Source organism: Gobio gobio, assembly GCF_949357685.1.
Source record: "Gobio gobio genome assembly, chromosome: 16".
Lineage (NCBI taxonomy): Eukaryota > Metazoa > Chordata > Actinopteri > Cypriniformes > Gobionidae > Gobio > Gobio gobio.
The window spans coordinates 50,678,615-50,702,199 of record NC_137109.1 but is presented as its reverse complement, the minus strand read 5'-3'; the positions used below and the strand labels follow the sequence as shown (position 1 = coordinate 50,702,199).

The 23,585-nt window shown below is 33.1% G+C and overlaps 1 protein-coding gene across 1 annotated transcript; it reads right to left on the bottom strand.

The window, feature by feature from the left end:
• Positions 1 to 1,013: 1,013 nt before the first annotated feature.
• On the bottom strand, positions 1,014 to 23,539 carry LOC307140348 (uncharacterized protein). Its single transcript, XM_079839808.1, has 6 exons — positions 23,497 to 23,539; positions 18,664 to 18,803; positions 10,737 to 11,066; positions 10,414 to 10,524; positions 9,674 to 9,745; positions 1,014 to 3,743 (listed from the first exon to the last, which is right to left on the bottom strand). Exons 2-6 carry the CDS (start codon positions 18,704 to 18,706, stop codon positions 3,565 to 3,567), a joined length of 735 nt encoding a protein of 244 aa, XP_079695934.1. The 5' UTR covers positions 18,707 to 18,803; positions 23,497 to 23,539; the 3' UTR covers positions 1,014 to 3,564.
• Between the last annotated feature and the right edge of the window lie 46 nt (positions 23,540 to 23,585).

The window sequence follows — 23,585 nt, the reverse complement described above, 5'->3', positions numbered from 1 at the left end:
CAGAGACGGTTGGAGAATTTGGTATGTATCGTGCTTGTATTCTGTCCGTGTACTCTGTTTATCATTGAATGACAGGCATTCGCACGTACAACCAAATCGGCATCCATTTCGTCTCACAGACTAGCTGTGAAAAAAGGCGCTTTTTTGTGTTGTATTGTGGTCCAAGCGGCAAGTAATGTGATTGGCTGTTGTCACTATGACGGTCGTGTCAAGCTTCAGCCACACCCACCGTCAAGCGTTGACGTCGACGCCCTGTGTGAATGCGGCGTTACAGGCTTGTTCTCAGAACGCCCACGTATTAAAAATGGTCGGGTTTAAATCGGGCTTGGGCTCATAAATTGAGCGTCAGCGTCAGTTCTGGCAGACCAAGTAGTCAAGACGCTGCTAACGTGATTGACAACACCACGGTCTCATCAGCTGATTTGCATCAGCTGTTTCAACTCTGCTCGCTGCTAATGTCTACGCTAAAAACAGGGCGCCTATTTAAAGCTGATTCAGTTCGCTCTTACAACTTGCTGCTCGATGCTTTGCAACCCACCACCTCCCCACCTCCTCCTGTCGTGTATAACGTGGTATTTGTTTTATGTCATTGTTGCTGCTCTGTTCATAGGGGAATAGTTAAGCTCTCCCAGTCCTAAACTGTGTGAGCGTTCCCTAATGCTGCTGCTGTCCTCTGACTCTCTGCTATTTCATGGTGCTCATGAAAGGTCAGAGGACTCCCTGAACAGAGCCATACCACCAAAACAAAATTAAATTCAGATTCATTAACTATTGCAAATTATTCAATGAAAAATTCTAAATAATTTTTATTGTCATGTGTATTCTTGACTTAATGGATCTGACAGAATTACAGTTAATGTGTCGGGCCGGGCTCAGGTAGGGTCGGGCTTGATATTTTGATCCCTTATCTAAGCTCTAGCCTATATTAGATCTTATTGAATCATATAAGCTCATATTATATTTTATTGTCACACTTTAATGAGTAAATGAATTAATTTAATGGACAAATTAAAAACGTGTAAGGCTTTTATTTGTACACATAACATTGAAACGATGGGAGTGTGTTGTGGTTGCTTCATCTGACAGAGCTTCTTCCACAGGCTTCTGGCTGCTTTGTGTTAAATAAGCACCAGATGGCGCTGTTCTCCACACTCTTGAAGCTTCGAATCTTTTCCTGGAACAGTCAGGGGAAAGCCTCACTGCTTCATGAGGCTTCAATTCCCCATCCCTACAAAGAACACAGGATTTCCAACCAATTTTTTTTTTTTATTAAATGCAAAACAAAGTTACAAATTAAATAACTTGAAAAACTGAATGAAAATAAAGTCAGGTCTGGGCCCATAAAAAGGGTAAACTCAAACTTAACAGTAATCAAACAAACTAAACAAAGAAAACATGGCCTCCCAAATGCCACACATGGGGAAACTTACATACTCCATTACACACACATAGGGAACAACAAACATCAATGTATAAATAGACTAAATAAAGTAATTCATTCACAAAAAATAAAGAAATGGGTCATAAACAAGTTAGTTATATTTCATTCATTTAACTGGTGTGATAGTTCTCTCCTGTGTGTCCTACGAAGGACGTCTTGTTTAATTCTGATTGAGGACACTCTATATACGGCATTCTTCACAGGATGTGTCCTTCGGAGGACGCAGCCTTCAAAATGAAATGAGACACACACTCAAAAAAAATATTTTATGATGCTGTTCACTTTATTTAAGCAATTCATCTTGATTTTACACCATTATATTAGGTTTCTGGTTCAAATGTAATTGATTCATGTTAAACTGACTTAAAACCGTTACTCTTTGACATAACTTGATGTTTTCGTTTTGAAATAACATGTTTCAATCGAGTTACCCAAAGAAATAAGACTTTCACTTCCCATCATGCTTTGCAAAGGGGCTGAATTCAGAGAGTAAATATTTAAATAAAGTGCAATTTGATGCATTTTTAACAAGATGAGAAAATTGAGAGACTTTTTAATTCTTAATGTTTCATTATATTGGTATTTAAAAGTTTGTTATGTTAGTGTTTTTGGAGGTTACCATTGTGGTGAAGTGTAGAGCATTTGCTTCGGGTGAGGACCTACTAATAACTATTAAAGTTGATAATAATAAAAATCTACTCTGGGCATGCTATGGATGTAACAAAACCATATTCTGGCTAGCTAATAAAATCTTGTAAAAGGTTTTGTAAATGCACTCAAAAGCTATTCTTTGAATTAATGTAATTAAATCATGGAAAGGATTTCCATGTGATTAAATGGCTTTCTTTCAGCATTAAGCACTTTTGTTAGGCTAACTTAAATAAATGAGTTGGTCCAAAACATTGCAAATTAGTTGGGCTGACACTATTAAATTAAGCTGTGGCTAACCATAGTAAATAAGTTGAATCAACCTTAATAAATTAAGTTGACCCAACGTAAGTACTTTAAATTGGAATAACATAATTGCATAAAGTTAATCATGTGGAAATACTTTCCATGATTTTTTTATATTCATTCAAAGAGTAATTTTTTTGAGTGCAGCTACACACGCACAGCCTAGGCTGAGACGTCACAATAAGAACAACACAAATGGTAAGTAATATTAATGTTGATACTGTACTTGGAAATCTGCATTGTAAGAATGTTTTGTTGTTTGTTTGCTTTTGTAAATATCAACGAAAATAAAGAATGTCCCAAAACTATTTTCATTGCTTACTGGACACTATCAGTATTGCCGTATTTCACTTAAACATGCCTGATTTATATTCTTTTATCATTTACTCACCCTCAAGTTGTCCAAAACCTGCATAAATGTTTTTCTTCTACACAAAAGATGATATCTTGAAGAACGTTTGTACGCAAAAGTTGTGGGGCACCACTGACTTCCAAAGTATGGGGAAAAATACTATATAATACTAATAATGTCCCAGAAAATAAACTTATAAATAGTTTATAATCACATTCACAACAAAGGCATAATGTAGACAAGATAAGGTTGCTCACAGACTAAAATGGTAATAGTTTTCAACCACACATCCTACTGTATAGTTTTACCACACTATCTAGATTCTCTGTTACATTTTCCCTTAACGCCTAGACTTAAAAGGGGGAGATTGTGATAGCGTGTGTTTCTTGTGAACGGTTACATTTAAACAATTGCTATTTCATAATGTCACAGCATTAATGAATTCTTAACGGCACACGTCATTCAATCAAATCTCCCAACAGATCTCAAACACAGCTGTGATCTTCTGCTTCAGCTCTTGTTATGATCGCTCAGTAAATCCTCAGTTTCTCTCACGGAATCACATCAACTCACAGCTTCAAAACTCACGCTAGATACATTTTTTGTTCACTTGGTGGCGACAAAGTGCAGGAAAAGGCAGAACAAAAGTGCAGAAAACACGGGTGTATGTTTTAATCCCATTGACAAAGAAAAACAATGTATTATTGTTAAGCACAAGTCACATCAGTCAGTGTTTGTCCAGTTATTTCGGAGCACCCAGGAAATGACCCCGAGCATTGCATCATAAGCAGCTCTGAACTGGGCCACACATGAAGACTCACAGTTTGTGGGTTTTGTGGTTGCGCGTCTGAACCTCAGAGTAAACACAATGATCCTGCGTCTGATGAGGCTGCTGAGCGCTGGAGTTGGCGAATGTCACTTCTCCGTAATGAACCTCTTCCTCCTTCCCTTTCCTCTTGTTCTTGTTCTGAGAGTTGATTGCGGCATATTCTACATCTGTTGACACAGAGGACAGATGATCAGATGAGATTAGAAACAGGATTTCGGTTGCTATAATGCTGATAGTAAATTATGAAGCACCAGAGACAGCAAAAAAAGCAAGCAACAATGAACACAAAAAGACTGGCTCCTCCATACTCCTCCTTTCATTCCACCCTAATGTTCCCAGAAAACTCGGGTTTCAAGGACACATTTTAAAATTGAAAGGAGACTGTGCCTTTTCTTTTATTTATACTATTTATTTATTTAAGTTATTTATACAACTTCTGCACATTTGCCTATTTATTTATTTATAGTCTATTCATACTGTATTTTATTTATTTACTATTTATTTATTTAAGTTATTTATACATCTTTTTGACATTTGCATATTTATTTATTTATAGTCTATTTATACTGTATTTCGTTTATTTGTACTATTTATTTTATTTGTATATTTACATATACTTTTTATCTATTTATTTACACTCTATTTTTACATATTTATACCCTATTTATCTATTTATACTCTATTAACTTATACTCTATTTATTTATTTATACTCTATTTATTTATTTATACTCTATTTTATTTATTTATACTCTATTTTATTTATTTATACTCTATTTTATTTATTTATTTTTACAATTTATTTTATTTGCATATTTATTGATGTATTAATTTATACTGTATTTTATTAATTTGTACTATTTAATTATTCACATATTTATTTATACTCTTTATTTATTTATTCATTTATAATGGATTTTTTTATTTTTATGATTTAATTTTTCACATATTTATTTAAACTCTTTATTTATTTATTTATTTATTTATTTATTTATTTATTTATTTATTTATTTATTTATTTATTTATTTATTTATACTGTATTCATTTATTTTTACTATTTATTTTATTTGTATATTTATATATACTTTGTATCTATTTATTTATTTATACTCTATTTTTACATATTTATACTCTATTTATTTATTTATACTGTATTAATTAATTTATACTGTATTTATTTATACTGTATTTATTTATTTATGCTGTATTTTATTTATTTATTTTTACAATTTATTTTTATTTTCATATTTATTTATTTAATCATTTATATTGTATTGTATTAATTTTTACTATTTAATTATTCACATATTTATTTATACTATTTATTTATTTATTCAATTATAATGGATTTTTTAATTTTACTATTTAATTTTTCACATATTTATTTAAACTCTTATTTTTATTTATTTATTAATACTGTATTCATTTATTTTTACTATTTATTTTATTTGTATATTTACATATACTTTTTATCTATTTATTTATACTCTATTTTTACATATTTATACTGTATTTATTTATTTATTTATTTATACTCTATTTATTTATTTATTTATACTGTGTTTTATTTATTTATTTTTACTATTTATTTTATTTGCATATTTATTTATTTATACTATACATTTTATTTTTACTATACATTTTTTCACATATTTATTTATACTCTTTATTTATTCATTTATAGTGTATTTTATTTATTTTATTATTTTATTATTCACATATTTATTTATACTATTTATTTATTTATTCAATTATAATGGATTTTTTAATTTTACTATTTAATTTTTCACATATTTATTTAAACTCTTATTTTTATTTATTTATTAATACTGTATTCATTTATTTTTACTATTTATTTTATTTTTATATTTACATATACTTTTTATCTATTTATTTATACTCTATTTTTACATATTTATACTGTATTTATTTATTTATTTATTTATTTATACTCTATTTATTTATTTATTTATACTGTGTTTTATTTATTTATTTTTACTATTTATTTTATTTGCATATTTATTTATTTATACTATACATTTTATTTTTACTATACAGTTTTTCACATATTTATTTATACTCTTTATTTATTCATTTATAGTGTATTTTATTTATTTTATTATTTAATTATTCACATATTTATTTATACTCTTTATTTATTTATTCATTTATACTGTATATTTTATTTTTACAATTTAATTTTTCACATTTGTATTTAAACTCTTTATTTATTCATTTATACTGTATTTTATTAATTTTATTATTTAATTATTAACATATTTATTTATACTCTTTATTTATTTATACTGTATTTTATTTATGTTTACTATTTAATTACACTACAAAAATATTCTAGCTGTTTGCTCGGTTTATTTAAATAAAACTGTGCTAATGCCAGTGATGAGTGTTTTTTACTTGATTATTACTTGCATGCTACAAATGCTACACTTAGCATATGAACAAGTGTTGGCTATTCGTTTTTATTTTTTTACTATTTAATTATTCACATATTTTATATTCTTTATTTATTCATTTATACTGTATTTTTTATTTGTACTATTTAATTATTCACATATTTATACTCTTTATTTATTAATTTATACTGTATTTTATAATTTTTACTATTTAATTCTTCACACATTTATTTATACTCTGTTTTATTCTCAATCTCTCGTTTATTTATAAAGCACTTTAAAATAACAAGTTTAGCCAAAGTGCTGTACATTGACAATACACAAAATAAATAACATAACACACATGGTGACTGTTTAAAAGTAACACAATAAAATGACACTCACAATAAAAGTCATCTCAAACTGTGTTAAAAGCCAAAGAGAAAAAATGTGTTTTAAGAAGAGGTTTAAAAACAGGAAGTGAGTCAGCTCGCTTGATATGCAGTGGCAGCTCATTCTACAACAAGGGGCCGGCAACTGAAAAAGTGAAAAAGAACCTTTTAGCTTTCTGTTTGTCTTAGGGACATAGAGCATTGACGGATTTGCCGACCTAAGGGAGTGGGACGGGACATGAGACTGGAGCAGGTCAGACAGATACCGCGGAGCCAGACCATTCAGACTCTTAAAAACAAATAAAAGAATTTTAAAATTGACACGAAAACACACCGGGAGCCAATCAAGAGAAGCTAAAACGGGGGTAATGTGATTGTACATTCGGGACCCAGTTAAAAGATGGGCAGCAGCATTTTGCACCAACTGCAGACGAAAGCGAAGACTGACTGATCCTAGCATAAAGTGCATTACAATAGTCCAATCGTGGCATAATGAAGGCATGAATCAATATCTCAAAGTTTTGTCTAGAAAGGACACACTTTACCTTGGCTAACTGCCTCGACTGAAAAAGCTGGACTAAACGACTGCTTTAATTTGTGTCGAAATTTAAGTCTCAATCCATTTTAACTCCTAGGTTTGTAACTGTAGGTTTTACAGATGTTGTCAAGGTCCACCGGAAGATTTAGCCCAATAATCATGACTTCAATCTTTTTTCCATTAAAATGTAAAAAGTTCAAGGACATCCAATCTTTAATGTCGTCAAAGCACTCGAGTAGTTGACGGGCACAAAAGGTACTATCATGCTTCAAAGGGACGTACATTTATTGGTGTATTTATTCTCTCACACACACAGTTTGAGACTCATCATGACTTTGCTCGCTACGCTGTGTCTCATTTGCGTGACTCAATGTCAGGACTGCGTGACAAATGCAAACAGAAAAACACTTTCAGCTTCCGTCTTAGACTTGCTGGTGGTTAGTTTTCTGCTGATCTTTGGCCGTTTTCACTAAAGCCACAGATGCTTTTCTTATCACTTTGTCTTTAACTCTAGTTTCATAAAAGCAGAGTTCGACTCTATAACTCAGACATATCACAATCAGACTGTGACTGACCATAATCATACTGAAGAGGATAATAACACGGCCTTAAACCTCCAAAACCTGTCAATTATTGTTATTTTTTCAGTAAAAGTTGATATAAAGTGTGACATTTGCTGATATTTCCTATAGTAGAGTGTTAGCAAAGATTTGATTCACTGTCATTGTTTAGCATATGTAACCCCTCCTGTTCAAACCGCCCCGCTCCAAGCGGGACTCGAACCCGGGTCCAGCGGCATGAGAGTCGGACGCTCTAACAATGAGAATAAAGGCTGCAACCCCTAGTGTCAGTCACTAGAGCGTCTTTTGAGATCAGAGGAGTGAGGTTTACTCACAGAAAAATGCGGCTTTTTTTTGTGATCATTGCCGGCAAAAATCCTTGATTATGCGGCACGGAAAATGCGGGATATTTATGCAATTTTATGCAATAAAATTGCGGGAACTTGCAAAAACTGCGGTTTGATGAAAAAGAGAAACAAAGCACTACATCACAGAAAGTGCTGGGAATATTTAAGTTCTCATCTTGTTTTATTGAAGAACTTTATAAACACTTAGCTCAAATTTACAAAACATTGAGTCAAACAAGTTCTGTAGTTTTACAAAAGGAATATACTACAACTTCTGAAATTTTTTTTTTTTACAGAGGTAGCTTTACAAAACAGACATTTGAGTGCTTCCAATGCCCAAAGCGCAATCTCTTAAAGGGTTAGTTCACCCAAAAATGAAAATTCTGTCATTAATGACTGACCCTCATGTGGTTGGACACCCGTCAGACCTCCGTTCATCTTCAGACACAAATGAAGATATTTTAGTGTAAATCTGATGGCTCAGAAAGGCCTCCATTGGCTCAATGCACTTTACACTCTCAAGACCCTTAAAAGTCACTAAAGACGTCGTTACAAAGTCCATCTCACTACAGCGGCTCTACAATAACTTTATGAAGCGACGAGAATAGTTTTTGTGCGCAAAAAAAACCTAAATAACGACTTATATAGTGATGACGATTTCAAAACACGGCATCATGAAGCTTCGAAGCGTTATGAATCAGCGAGTCGATTCATGATTCGGATCGCGTGTCAAACTGCTGAAATACGTGACTTTGGCGATCCAAACCGCTGAATCGACTCACTGATTCATTATGCTCCGAACCGCTGAATCGACTCATTGATTCATATCACTCCAAACCGCTGAATCGACTCACTGATTCATAATGCTCCGAACCGCTGAATCGACTCACTGATTCATAATGCTCCGAACCGCTGAATCGACTCATTTATTCATATCACTCCAAACCGCTGAATCGACTCACTGATTCATAACGCTCCGAACCGTTGAATCGACTCACTGACTCATAACGCTCTGAAGCTTCATGATGCTGTGTTTTGAAATCGGTCAACACTTCGGGAAACTGCTTTGCTTTGGTCTTTTGCTGTTATTTTTGTTGGCCAATGGGAGTGTGCGAGCTTCTTCATGGTTTCAGCGATATCTGTGGTTTCTCCACGGGGGTTTGCAGCTTTTCGATGACGTTCACGTCGGGTAATTACGTCACTTCAAAACTTTCCCATGGCAATAGGGGGAAATGGCGGCTCTTGTGTGAAGTAAACAAACATTTTTCAACTTTATGCTACTATATATATGACTGTTTTGCAACGAAAATGCGGGGATTATGAAATCATGCAAGCCCGCATATTTTGCACACGTAAATAGGCAATTTATGCGGTGAAAGTGCGGCGTATTTGAAAAAATGCGGCCCCGCATAAATATGCGGACTTTGGCTGATTATGCATTAAATCATGCGATCGCATAATCACGTTTTTCTGGAGGGACTAACTAGCCTCCGTTACACTCACCCCCCTAAAACTCACTCCCATCCGGGTCATGGCACAAATGTAACCCCCCCCCTGTTCGAAACGCCCACTCCAAGCGGGACTCGAACCCGGGTCCGCCGGCATCAGTCAGACGCTCTAACAGGGAGGCTAAAGGCTGCAACCTCTAGTGTCAGTCACTAGAGCGTCTCTTGAGATCAGAGGAGTGAGGTTTACTCGCACAGCAACTACTAGCTAGCCTCCGTTACACATACAACAATAAGATCTACATTTTCACATTGCCACTGTAAACCATTCTGCATTATGTCCAGTTCCTAAAACTGTGTGTTTACTCAAAGCTCAAGTTGTTTCTGATGCTTGGAGAATCTGTACTTCAGTCCACTCGTACCTGGTCTCTTCTGTCCTTCCTCTGTGTGGGGTTTCTTCTGAGCGACGTGTTCATTCACACACTCTGGACCGTCTAAAACATCAGAGAAAATATTGACATTAAGCATCATAAAAAACTAACCACTAATATCACACTATGAGGAAATGTCATGCAAAGCTAAATCGCCTCTAAACTGTGTTTTCTATTCAAATAACTTGTCAGATTTTATATTTGATGTTTTTCATGCATACAAGTTAAATCTGTCCATTTACTCCATTTAAAACATACAGGTTTGGAGCAACATAATGTTGAATAAATAATGACAGCATGGGTGAATGAATCCCAACTGTTTGTTTATGAAATACAGATTAATTTGTGTTATATTTACATATATCAATTTATTGGATGTTTTAATTAAAACAAATTAGAGAGAAATAAGTGAATAAAGTGATAAAGCAATACTAACCCTAGTGAAAATTTAAACACATTTATTTCATATTAAAGGTGCACTATGTAAAATAAATTTCAGTAAAATATCCAGAAAGCACTAGGCCAGTGTTATATATCTTGTTCAGTTGAGTTCTTACAACATCCCAAATGTTTCCAATTATTTGTAAATGGTGAGATGCTATTTTATATAGTACATACATATATACATTTGTTTTTGTAGTGTACTTAGCATAAAATAAATGCATTTAAAATACATTTTTAGTATATTTATTTTTCAATTTTGATAGATTCATGAACACAACAAGACTGACTTGATGTCGGTTTGAGCTGATTCTTCTTCTTGTAAAAGTAATACGCCACGATGACCAGCACTATAAGAATCACAGCAAGACATCCCAGAACGATCGGAGTGACTTGAGGATCTATGGAAGGAAAACACAGGATGAGGATATTAAGAGATAAACACCAAAGCAGCCTCGAAATATTCATTCATAACAACAGCAGCAGGAATAGAAGACACAGCAACCGAAGTAAACAACTGTTTTAATCAAATGAAAATCTGCTGTTAACACATAAAGCATTGGCATTTGGAGAACAGGAGATTGTAATGAGTCTGATGAGAGAGTTACTGTACCTTCAACAATCACTTGAAGATCTCCTTTAGATATTTCAGTGCCCTCTGAGTCAAAGACTTGGAATGTGTAATTCCCTGAATCTGCTCTGGTCACAGGGTTTATTATCAGAGTCCCATTAACGAATGTCACTTCAGATCTGTTATTAAAAAGATCACAGTCCTTCATCGTGTCCTTCTTTATTTTACAAACTGGATCTTTTTCTTCGCTGCTTATTCTCTTTTGTATCTTCAGCTCATGACTAGCATCCAGCACCATCTGCAGATTGAGTTTGTGTCCCAGAGCAGCGTAACAGGGCTTTGACTGATTAATCGAGCAGTTAAACTCCAGACCTGAAGAACACACACACACACACAGAAAAATGTATATGTAAAATATAAATATAATTTTTAAATGTTGGACATTCAAAAGAATGCAAAAATCATGATTTAAGGTAATAAACACTAGCGACTCTTTCAGCATAAATCAAAATCAGAAAAACAGTGACACAAATATCTTCACAAAATTAAACTTCTCCAGTATGACTGTGAATAAACAGATCTCACAGAAACATCTCCGATCATCAATCTCACACATCAGCAGACGATCAACCCTTTAGTCTGATTCACACTTTTACTCACATACTAATATTCCAATAAAAATAAAAAACGAGAAATTGTGCATACGTATATACTATTCTATGGCATTTTGTAGTATAATAGTTTGATTATTGTATAGTGTTGTAGTACTCGAGACCGGTCTTAAGACTGGTTTTTGAAGGTCTTGCTCTGGTCTCGGTCTCGACTGCATTTCTCCTCGGTCTTGTCTTGGTCTCGGACTTGGAGGACTGGGGATTTTATCTCAAGACCAGTCAAGACCACACCTGCTGGGATATCACTAAGTCACAGGTGCATTGTCTGATTTAACATCCTTCATGTGATTTGATGTCAAACTTACAGCTTAAAATGCAATCAATAACTTCTTTGTAATGTGATTTCTTGTGTTGCTGTGCTGCCGGGTTCAGAATCAATGCAGCATTGTCTCAAAAATGCCCAAAATTTATATAAATGCCCACAAAAATCTGAGATTTAGTTTTTTTATATAACATAGAATATAATTAAACAATATCGCAAGAGCAAGAGAGCTGTTTTCATGAATATAAGCGTGAGAGCAAATTATATTGATCAACGGATTTATACAAACGTTCAATAAACAAGAAGTTAATATTAAATTACATTTTAAACGGTCTTTGCTAATTCGGCAGCGTTTGGTTATTATCAGCTGCTTTGAACAAATCGGTTGAATAAAGGATTCTGTGACTGATCAATAATGTTAATGTTTTAATGTTAAATTAATCTGAACATTATTTATGCAGGTGTAATTGTACCAATTCAGATGCAACTTCTGTGCCATGAGTTTTATTGTCAGTGATTTGATTGGTAACAGTGTAATAGTGTCTTACTATTCTAATTGTGTTTATTAATTAAATATAAGACATTTCTCAGGCAGTAGATGGATCTTTTAGATGAATTTAAGGAGTGCTGGTCTGGTCTTGGTCTTGGTCTTGGTCTCGGTTTAGGTGGTCTTAACTACAACACTAGTGTTTACACTGAAAAAAGATCAAGTGCACTTATTTAACCAAAAACATTAAGTGTGAAATGTTGGGCACTTCATACACTCGACTGTCACAGATTTAATTACGTACATGGATGATAAAGTTTCTTTATGGGACCATTGATGCCAATAAACAGCCTCTGTTTTAAAGAGCGAGGCACTTATACTGTGCTATGCACTCTTTTCATCTACTGTATAAATGACATGTTAAAGGATTAGTTCACTTCAAAATGAACATGTCCTGATATTTTACTCACCCCCATCTCATCCAAGATATTCATGTCTTTCTTCAGTCGAAAAGAAATTAAGTTTTTTGAGGAAAACATTCCAGGGTTTTTCATTTAATGCTTTTCAGTTGCAACCAAAATGCTGAAGGTCCACATCAATGCAGTTTCAGAGGAAGGGCTTCAGAGGCTCTGCGTGATCCCAGATGGGGAATAGTGTGAAGATTACAAACGCCCTTTACCAAAAACTCATATTTCAACTTCAAAATCGTCCGACATTGTTGTTTTACCTTTTTGTTTTTTTGCTAAAGGTAGAGTTAGCATACTTGTGGATTGCAAATTGACTCTTAGCCTACTGATGTGTCTGGCCAGACTTTCCACCAACATGTTCAAAGAAAACCTAGAGAAATGTAAGTTGCTTATTTTAATCAATACCAAATTAAATCCTGGGCGATATGACGATAAATAGGCCTATCGGATTTTTGTGCATACACTTAAAGGGGCAGACAGAAATGAGGCCGCCTCATCGTGCATCATCAGTAACGAATGATCTAATGGTTTACGCTTGGACTGTCAAATAAATTCACATACATCATGTCAAAATGCAAAGTAAACTTAAGTAGATGAAAGTTAATCAGTCCAATGAACCTGCTGCCGTAATGTTAATCAAACAACAAAAGACGAAGAGAAAATCACTCACTCACTCACTCACTCACACACCCTTTACACACTCACTCACACACTCACTCACTCACTGACTCACTCACACACACACCCTTTACACACTCACTCACTCACTCACTGACTCACTCACACACACACACACACACCCTTTACACACTCACTCACTCACTGACTCACTCACACACACACACACACACACCCTTTACACACTCACTCACTCACTGACTCACTCACACACACCCTTTACACACTTACTCACTTACTCACACACTCACACACCCAATCACTCACTCTACTGCTGACTAACTTTAGTACATTTAATAAGAATAACTGTACATGTAATACAGTGAAGTTTGTTTTATTTTACATTTAATTGTTTTATTCAATTTCTATAGTATTTATTCTTACTTGAATAATCCTACTTGAGAAATCCTATCGTGAAATAAGACTGCAGTATCGCCCACCCCTAAACATTAGCATTTGGTGATACCAGAGGCATTAAATGATTGAAATACAATAAAACAGGTTAATTTGTGTTTTTCATGCACTTGTAATAATAAAAGTTCTACATATATGCCCATTCTATTTGTTGAAACCATTTTTGATTGGAAACTAGTTGAGGTTCTGTTGACAAAATAAAAATGTTCAATGGCAATGGCAAGATGTAATAATGGTATTTTTGTTTATTTTTATATTGCCATTGGTTTAATGGGGTGAAAGGTTAAAGTATTAATAGAAGATAAAAATGTACAATAGCAATTTCTAATCTTTTTTTTGTCTTTTTCTATTTTTATTATTGACAAAAAACAGCAAAATACAAAACTCTCGTAGGGGAAAGAGAGTATACACATACATGTAATTACAAATGTAGTCAAAATACAAAAGTTAATAACTAAACAGAAAACAAAAACAGAACAAAAAAATAAATAATAATAAATAAATAAAACAAATATATAAAAATAAAAATTTATAAACACAAGTCATTGTCAAAAAGGCTATTTTTTATTTTTATTTTTATTTTCCTTTTTTCTCTTTTTTGACTTTATACACACAATTCTGACTTAATACACATAATTCTGACTTTATACACACAATTCTGACTTTATATCACACAATTCAAATCTGATTATCACACAATTCTGACTTTATATCACACAATTCTGACTTTATACACACAATTCTGGCTTTATATCACACAATTCAAATCTGACTATCACACAATTCTGACTTTATACACACAATTCTGACTTTATACACACAATTCTGGCTTTATATCACACAATTCAAATCTGACTATCACACAATTCAAATCTGACTATCACACAATTCTGACTTTATACACGCAATTCTGACTTTATATACGCAATTCTGACACGCAATTTTGACTTTATACACACAATTCTGACTTTATACACACAATTCTGACTTTATACACACAATTCTGACTTTATACACACAATTCTGGCTTTATATCACACAATTCAAATCTGACTATCACACAATTCAAATCTGACTATCACACAATTCTGACTTTATACACGCAATTCTGACTTTATTCACACAATTCTGACTTTATATCACACAATTCAAATCTGACTATCACACAATTCTGACTTTATATCACACAATTCTGACTTTATACACACAATTCTGACTTTATTCACACAATTCTGGCTTTATACACACAATTCTGACTTTATATCACACAATTCAAATCTGACTATCACACAATTCTGACTTTATATCACACAATTCAAATCTGACTATCACACAATTCTGACTTTATATCACACAATTCAAATCTGACTATCACACAATTCTGACTTTATATCACACAATTCTGACTTTATACACACAATTCTGACTTTATTCACACAATTCTGGCTTTATACACACAATTCTGGCTTTATATCACACAATTCAAATCTGACTATCACACAATTCAAATCTGACTATCACACAATTCAAATCTGACTATCACACAATTCTGACTTTATACACGCAATTCTGACTTTATACACGCAATTCTGACACGCAATTCTGACTTTATACACGCAATTCTGACACGCAATTCTGACTTTATACACACAATTCTGGCTTTATATCACACAATTCAAATCTGACTATCACACAATTCAAATCTGACTATCACACAATTCTGACTTTATACACGCAATTCTGACTTTATACACGCAATTCTGACACGCAATTTTGACTTTATACACACAATTCTGACTTTATACACACAATTCTGACTTTATACACACAATTCTGACTTTATACACACAATTCTGGCTTTATATCACACAATTCAAATCTGACTATCACACAATTCAAATCTGACTATCACACAATTCTGACTTTATACACGCAATTCTGACTTTATTCACACAATTCTGACTTTATATCACACAATTCAAATCTGACTATCACACAATTCTGACTTTATATCACACAATTCTGACTTTATACACACAATTCTGACTTTATTCACACAATTCTGGCTTTATACACACAATTCTGACTTTATATCACACAATTCAAATCTGACTATCACACAATTCTGACTTTATATCACACAATTCTGACTTTATACACACAATTCTGACTTTATTCACACAATTCTGGCTTTATACACACAATTCTGGCTTTATATCACACAATTCAAATCTGACTATCACACAATTCAAATCTGACTATCACACAATTCTGACTTTATACACGCAATTCTGACTTTATACACGCAATTCTGACACGCAATTCTGACTTTATACACGCAATTCTGACACGCAATTCTGACTTTATACACACAATTCTGGCTTTATATCACACAATTCAAATCTGACTATCACACAATTCAAATCTGACTATCACACAATTCTGACTTTATACACGCAATTCTGACTTTATACACGCAATTCTGATGTTATACATGCAATTCTGACACGCAATTCTGACTTTATACACACAATTCTGACACGCAATTCTCACTTTATACACACAATTCTGACTTTATATCTCACAATTCAATTCTGACTTTATACACACAATTTTTTTTTCTTCCCTTCAACAAACAGACCAAAATAGTGCAGTAATAAACAATCTAGTAATTCCATAAGTCCAGAAGTGAAATAAAAATGTGTAAATGTATAGGTGTGTGGGTGTGAGTGTGTGTGTGTGTGTGTGTGTGCATAAGCAAATTAACCATTCATTATTTATTTACCATCTTCATTGCCATCACCACCACCACCACTTCCATCATACTGCCTTCATTGTATTAGTTAAAAAAATAAAAAAATAAAAAAAATGTTTTTTTTTTACTTTCCCCTTCTTCCCCTTTTCTTTCCCTCCCCTCCCTTCCTCTCCTTCTCCTTCCCCTTTTTTCTTTTTTCTCCTATGTAATGATTACCATTGCCACCACTCTCCATTGACAAATCAATTTTAGATAGTAAATTAGTAATAGAGGATAGTATAATAAGTGAATATTTTTTTCATTTTAATTACTTTCTGGACTCAGGCAGACTTGACTTGGACTCGGCCAAAAAGAACTCGGACTTGAGTCCAACTCGGCCCCTTTTGGACTCGGACTTGATTGTTTAAGACTTGGACTTGACTCGAACTCGACAAAGGTGGACTCGGACCCAAGACTTGGGCGTTTGTATTAGTCTTCACACGAGCACTTTGTAAACACAGGGCGGTACTTCTGCCTATGTCTAGCTTGAACTTTCCGATGTCATTACGTAATCCTTAGCACCTCGCAGATCTGCACAAGATGAACAATTGTGGTTAAAAAGTATATTCATTTTTATTTTTTATTTTTAAATGACTGATGGTTTCGCTACACTGTAAAAAAAATTCTAAATTTACGGAAAATAACTCTAAATTGTTTACAGTATTTTCCTGTAATTTTGAATTATGTTTAAAACGATGTAAAATTACAAACAATATCTGTAAATTAACAACTTTGCCATTATTTTATCATTAATGACAAATCACAGACATTCTCATTTTTTATACAGGGAAATTACTGTATTATTTATACAGTATTTTTCGGGTTTTCTTAAATTACATACAAATTCAAATTACAAAATAAAATTACAGAACTAATCTGTAATAAAATATTTAGCTCATTATATTAAAGGTTTATGTCCATACTAACAATTTAACATTATTCTTTGTAATTTTAAAGTAAATCTTATTAGTTTTACTGTAAAAATAAAATCGTAAAAAAAAAAGGTAAATGACTGGCTGCCAAACAAAAACCGTAAAATGAAAGTAAAATAACTTAATTTAAACAAGGAAAAAAATCTGCAATCGTTTTTCACTACAACTTTTAATGTAAATTTCTGTAAAATTATTGTTTTTGCACTTTATTTGAATTAAGATATTTTACTTTAATTTTACAGTTTTTGTTTGTCACTTACCTTTTTTTAGTTTTACAATTTTTTTTTTTTTACAGTGTAGATCAGACCCTATTCCTCATCTGGGATCACACAGAGCCTCTGAAACCCTTCCTCTGAAAGTGCATTGATGTGGACCTTCAGCATTTTGGTTGCAACTGAAAAGCGTTATATGATGAAAAACCCTGGAATGTTTTCCTCAAAAAACTTAATTTCTTCTTGGATGGCATTTGGGGTGAGTAAATTATCAGGAAATTTTCATTTTTGGGGTGAACTAATCCTTTAAGAAACATCCAAATGTTAAGAAATGATCACTGAAAATGGTTCTTTTCAAAAATGTTATTTCAAAATCTTTATTTTTAAGAGTGTATGGTACAGTGTGTCATTTGGGACACAACTACTACTAGTGCAAAATAAAATTGCTTTTGAAAAATGTAGTTATTTGTCATCTCTGGGTGTTTCTTCAGCAATGAAGAAAATAAATATATTAAATAAACTCCCTTAAATGACAATTTACTATTGTATTTGTCTGCTAAATGTAGACATACATGCATCACAGGAGAACCTTTTTAATATTTCCACCACATTACACTCTTGGTTTAGCTCATAATAGCTTTTAAAGGTAATAATTAACACTTACTGTATCACTTCCACAAACAGCGAACCACACCACAACATTAAACCATTAGCACTTACTACTAAAACAATGGCATTTCCACTTCAACTCTATAGCTCTAGCCTAATACTTGTGACAAATTGCTTGTCATGTTCCTCGCTTTGGATAAAAGCTTCTGCTTCCAAATGTAAATATCAGGCATTTTCATTGTTTAAGATCAAATGTATAGGGCAAGAACTTATAAATAAGGTGTAAGCAATGAAACACGCATTTAAAAATAGATACAAATAGGTAACCGATTGCAAGACTGCTGTAACCTTCATTTAAGTTGGGAAATCGAGTCATGTAGGCCATAAAAGTGCTTGATATGGTAGAAACACGCGACATGAGATTGAGCTGAAAGTGGACTCACATGCAGCAGTTTTCAGCAGCAGCATCAGTCCAAAGATCAGCATCGTTCCTCTCCAGAAGAGCCCAATAATCCAGCAGAAGAGAGAAGATGCCGCTTCAGATCCTGACTTCAGTCCGTCTGTGTTCTGGCTTCCTCGTTGACTGACACACCAGGAAATTACCAAGAAAAGAAGAAAGAGGAAGTTTCTTCATTTGAGGGAAAGACAGGCAGACACTGTGGGTCAGCAGTTTCTACTAATACATTTTTCAGCAACGGAAACTAAAAAAAGAATAAGCAAGCAACTCTATATCTTTATCTAAACTCTGCAAATGTACTTTTTTAAGTTCAGAGATTATTCTCAATCTAAACCAAACAAACTGTCATCTGATCTTTAAATCATGTGCAGATTATAATTACAGAAACTATTTCGGCCAGCGATACAGTATAAAAGCAGAAGCGCAGAGCAGTAGAAGTTTCCCCAACCACAGATCATCTACAAAAACATGCATGTCACTCAGTTTAAAATTGCAAAATAGACAGACTGAAGCTACAGACCAAACCCCATTACATCAGGTGACTTATGAACAAAATATTGCATGCGAATAAATTTGGCATCACATTTTTTCCACCCGCGCCTCTGTAAGTATAAATGCTGCATTTTGGTTGCAGTTACAGACTAGCAAAAATGTTCTAGATATAGCCATAGGCCTACCTAAGAATATTATTACACTATAAAAATAAATCCCTGTAAAATTTATGGTAAAAAACCGGCAGCTGTGGTTGCCAGAACTTTACCGTAAAAAATACGGCAATAACGTTTTAGGTTTTACAGGACAGCATCATATAATTTAAAGGTTTATAATGTATAATTACGGTTAAAAACGTTTATTTTACAGTTCAAATTTGTATAATTTAAATGTTTATAATGTAATAATTATGGTTAAAAACATTTATTTTACAGTTCAAACCGTATATATTAAAGGTTTATAATGTAATAATTACCGTTAAAAAAAAACGTTAGTTCAAAATCGTATAATTTAAAGGTTTATAATGTAAAATTACGGTTAAAAAACATTTATTTTATATAATGTAAAATTTTATGTAATGTACTTTTTTATGTTATGTAAAAAACATTATAATGTAATAATTACAGTTAAAAACATTTATTTTAAAGTTCAAACTCGTATAATTTAAAGGTTTTTTAATGTAATAATTACGATTAAAAACATTTATTTTACAGTTCAAAACCCTATAATTTAAACGTTTATATTGTATCATTACGTGTACACTATAAAAAATGTACAGTAAAAAAACGTATTTCATTAACTGAAATGTTAAATTACCAACCTATTGAAATATTAATATCTGTTATGCACTATTGATGTATACTGACAACCACCAATCACAGTGGAGATGAGAGTCACATGATGAATCAAAGCTTTTAGGAGGACAATACTAATGTATAGAAGGTGCACAGTGTCATTCATTCACACACACACACACACACGCGCGCACGCGCACACGCACACGCACACGCACACACACACACACACACACACACTAAACACCATCATGGAAACACAAATTTCACAACATTAGATGTAACATAAAACCCTGATTAGAAAAAAAACTAAGAAGAAACCGTAATTTCACTGAAAATGCATCAAATGCGTCACGCAGGGAATGTCAATTTACTTGTTCTTTTTGACTTACAAAAACTAAATTTAATGGTATTTTACTGTAAAATTTTATTAAATGTAAGGTTAGATCTACATGTATATAGTATGGAAACTTTCTGGAAACCAATGAACAGTTTTTCAGCGTAGCATTATTACAGTACAGCAGCATTCAATTATAAAAATATCTTCATGTCAACATCAACGTTCATGATGTTTTTTTATGTGGGTTTCTAACTGGAAGTGGGCAGCGCAGTGTGAGAATGGTGGTGCGTTCATGCATGAAGTTCTCATATTTGGCATAACTTGTATAACGTTTTTCTCACACAAAGCAGCAAAAGTGTGTGGTGTTTCCTGCACCTATAACCATCAAAATACAGCATTTCACATACATGTGTTTAAAGGGGACTTATTATGCAAAATTAACTTTTACATGGTGTTTGAACATAAATGTGTGTGTACACAACCACCATATAATGGTTAAAAAAAAACAAAAAACTTAAAAATCCACACCAGCCTTTTCATCCTTATGCTTTTCTTCTGTAAAAGTGCAGGTAATGTTTAAATAGTGCAACTGTGCTGAAAAACATCACACAATACAAACAATACTAATTAAAATCAATGCCAAGTTTGAAATGTAAACACAGATTCTGTATTTATTCATATTCTTGAATATGTTGTAATACAACATTCAACAGAAAAGCATTCAACATTTCCAGGCAATTTTGGTACAGCACTTGTGGTTCCACATCATAGAGCTGCACTTTTCCCCCAATTTATTTTGGCTGAAGAGGCCTTTTCATATAGCACTGAATACAGTTCAGTACACTGTGTATATCTTCTTTATCCTTAATTATCCAGTAAGATCATCAGCATAAGCAGAAGGTTTCATGGATTTAATAAATGATCCTTCAATGTATAAACCTTTTAATGAAGTTCTTAGTTTACACAATAAGGGTTCAATAACTAAACTGTATAGATGACCCAAAAGTGGGCAACCCTGTCTTATTCCCCTTCGGACCTTGATAGGTGTGCTTAACCCTCCAGGCACTTTTACCATACATTCTGCTTTTTCATTGAGCAATCTGGGGCCGGATTCATGAAAATCTTCTTAAGAAAGTAGTTCAGATAAATTCGAAGAAGTTCGTAAGAATTTTCCTAAGTGCAATTCTTGAAAAATTCTTGAGTTCTCAAATATTTTCTTAAGAACATCTTAATTTTTTACTTAAGAAGACAATAAAAGGTGTTATATGGTGATATTTTATTGAAAGGTATTAGTGAAGACTCGCTGAATGAAAAACACCTCAAAGCCCGTCTTTTTGCACTTCCTGCAGATTACTGTAGATATCATAATAAGTGTGCAGACTATTTTCGTCGTGACTGGCTTGACGGGAGTAAATCACTCAATGTCGTGTTTTTAATGTGCCGTTCATAATATTTTATAAGAGCCTAGCCGTTTATCAAGAACTTCTTTTCCGGTCGGCAAAACTCAAAACACATCTTCCTTCCTTAAGAATGACTTCAGACTTCACTCTATACACGATGTGATTGGCCTGACCAGAGTTTGATTTTTCCAGCTCGCAAGCCAACGGAGAGTTGCTAGACGCCCTGACTGCAAATTACATCTGCTGCCACTAGGGTGCATCTAGATTTCTAGGCTAGCAAGCACTTTTATTTGAGACATGAAATTGCCACTATAACCAGTAGATGGCGGCAGAGGAGCATTTATTGACTTATTAACCATTTCCACTGCTTAAATATATGGAAAAAAGTAGGAAGTCACACAGTCTCATGAAAAACAAAAAGTTTTCTTCAAATTGTGACTGAATTACACAGAAAACAAGTAAAGAGCTCCTTTTATAGTCACTGAAGCTGTCGGTCATATAAAAATTAGGTTTTTGCACATTACTGTTCTAATAAAAGTTATACTTTTTATCTGCATATCAATTCAAGCGATAGTTAAATAGTTAAATTTCCAATAAACAAACTTGTAATATTATTAGTAACTGCACTTATTAACAAAACAATACAACAAAACAAACAAAACAAAACAATAGTAATTTTATGATTAAATTAACTTTATGATAAATGTTCCTCCACCGCCACCGAATCAGGCACTGCTCTCAAGAGTTGAGCCCTATGCCAATATTGCTTAACATTGAATAGTCAATAACATTTCTTATAAGGAATAAGTTGTCTCTAATGCATCTGTTTTTTATACAGTAAGACTGATCCTCATGAATTAATACACCCATAAATTCATTTAATCTGTTAGAAATGCACTTAGAGAAAATCGCATAGTCCGTAATCAATAAAGCTACAGTAAGATCACCTTTTTTGGTAGAAGAGAAAGAATCGCTCTTCAACAACTAGTAGGTAAACATCCTGTTTGTAGAATATAAAATAATTTCATAATAATCTTTTCCCAAAAATATTTAAAAAATTCAGATGGGAAGCCCCTTCAAATCCAGGGGATTTTCCCATTGATAACTCTTGCACATCATTTTTTTCTTCCTGAGAGCTTAACATACAATCTAAATCTTCTTTATGCTCTGGTTTAAGTTTTGGGATTGAATCTAAAAGTTCTGTTTTACTATCCAAATCTGTTATATCGATATCATAAAACTTGGAATAAAAATCAACAACAAATGTACTCTTTTCAGATGGGTCATAAAATAAATCACCTCTATCATTCCTCAAACTCAACATTTGCTTCTCTTTACACACTTTCCGTTCTAAGTTAAAAAAGAAAGATGTTGGTCCATCAATGTCTCTAATATTAGAAAAACAAGCTCTAATAAGAGCTCATTTTACTTTTTCTTGTAATACATTTTCGAACTGTAGCTTTTTTTCATTGATAACATTTTGTAATTGATATTTACACCTTCCCAACATTTTATTTTCAACTTCAATAATTTAATTTTCAAGTTCTTTAATCATATTTTCCCTTCTTTTCGAGGAATAACAAACATATTGCTGACAAAAAACTTTCACAGTGTATAAATCATCACTACTTTCAGGCAACCAGATATATCAATCATCCTCATTTAATCCATCATCCTTGACTGACTGATAAGACCACATCTTCAACAGCGATCACCACCTTTAAGGCTATTTCACTAATACTATAAGGCCCGTCTTGCAAAAGAACAGCAGATTCACAAGAATTTGGACTCACCTCGTTCTCTTCCACAGTATCCACGTCCTGGGCTTCTGAAACTTTCTCTGGTTCCCGATTCTGGTCAACCTCAGCCTCCATTGTAGCTT

Coding starts and splice junctions, on each gene's coding strand:
- LOC307140348 (XM_079839808.1), bottom strand. CDS start 18,706: ATGCTGATCTTTGGACTGATGCTGCTGCTGAAAACTGCTGCAT. Junction 10,525..10,736: donor TCTTCAAGTGATTGTTGAAG/GTACAGTAACTC, acceptor TTCCTTCCATAG/ATCCTCAAGTCACTCCGATC. Junction 9,746..10,413: donor TCAGCTCAAACCGACATCAA/GTCAGTCTTGTT, acceptor CTGATGTTTTAG/ACGGTCCAGAGTGTGTGAAT.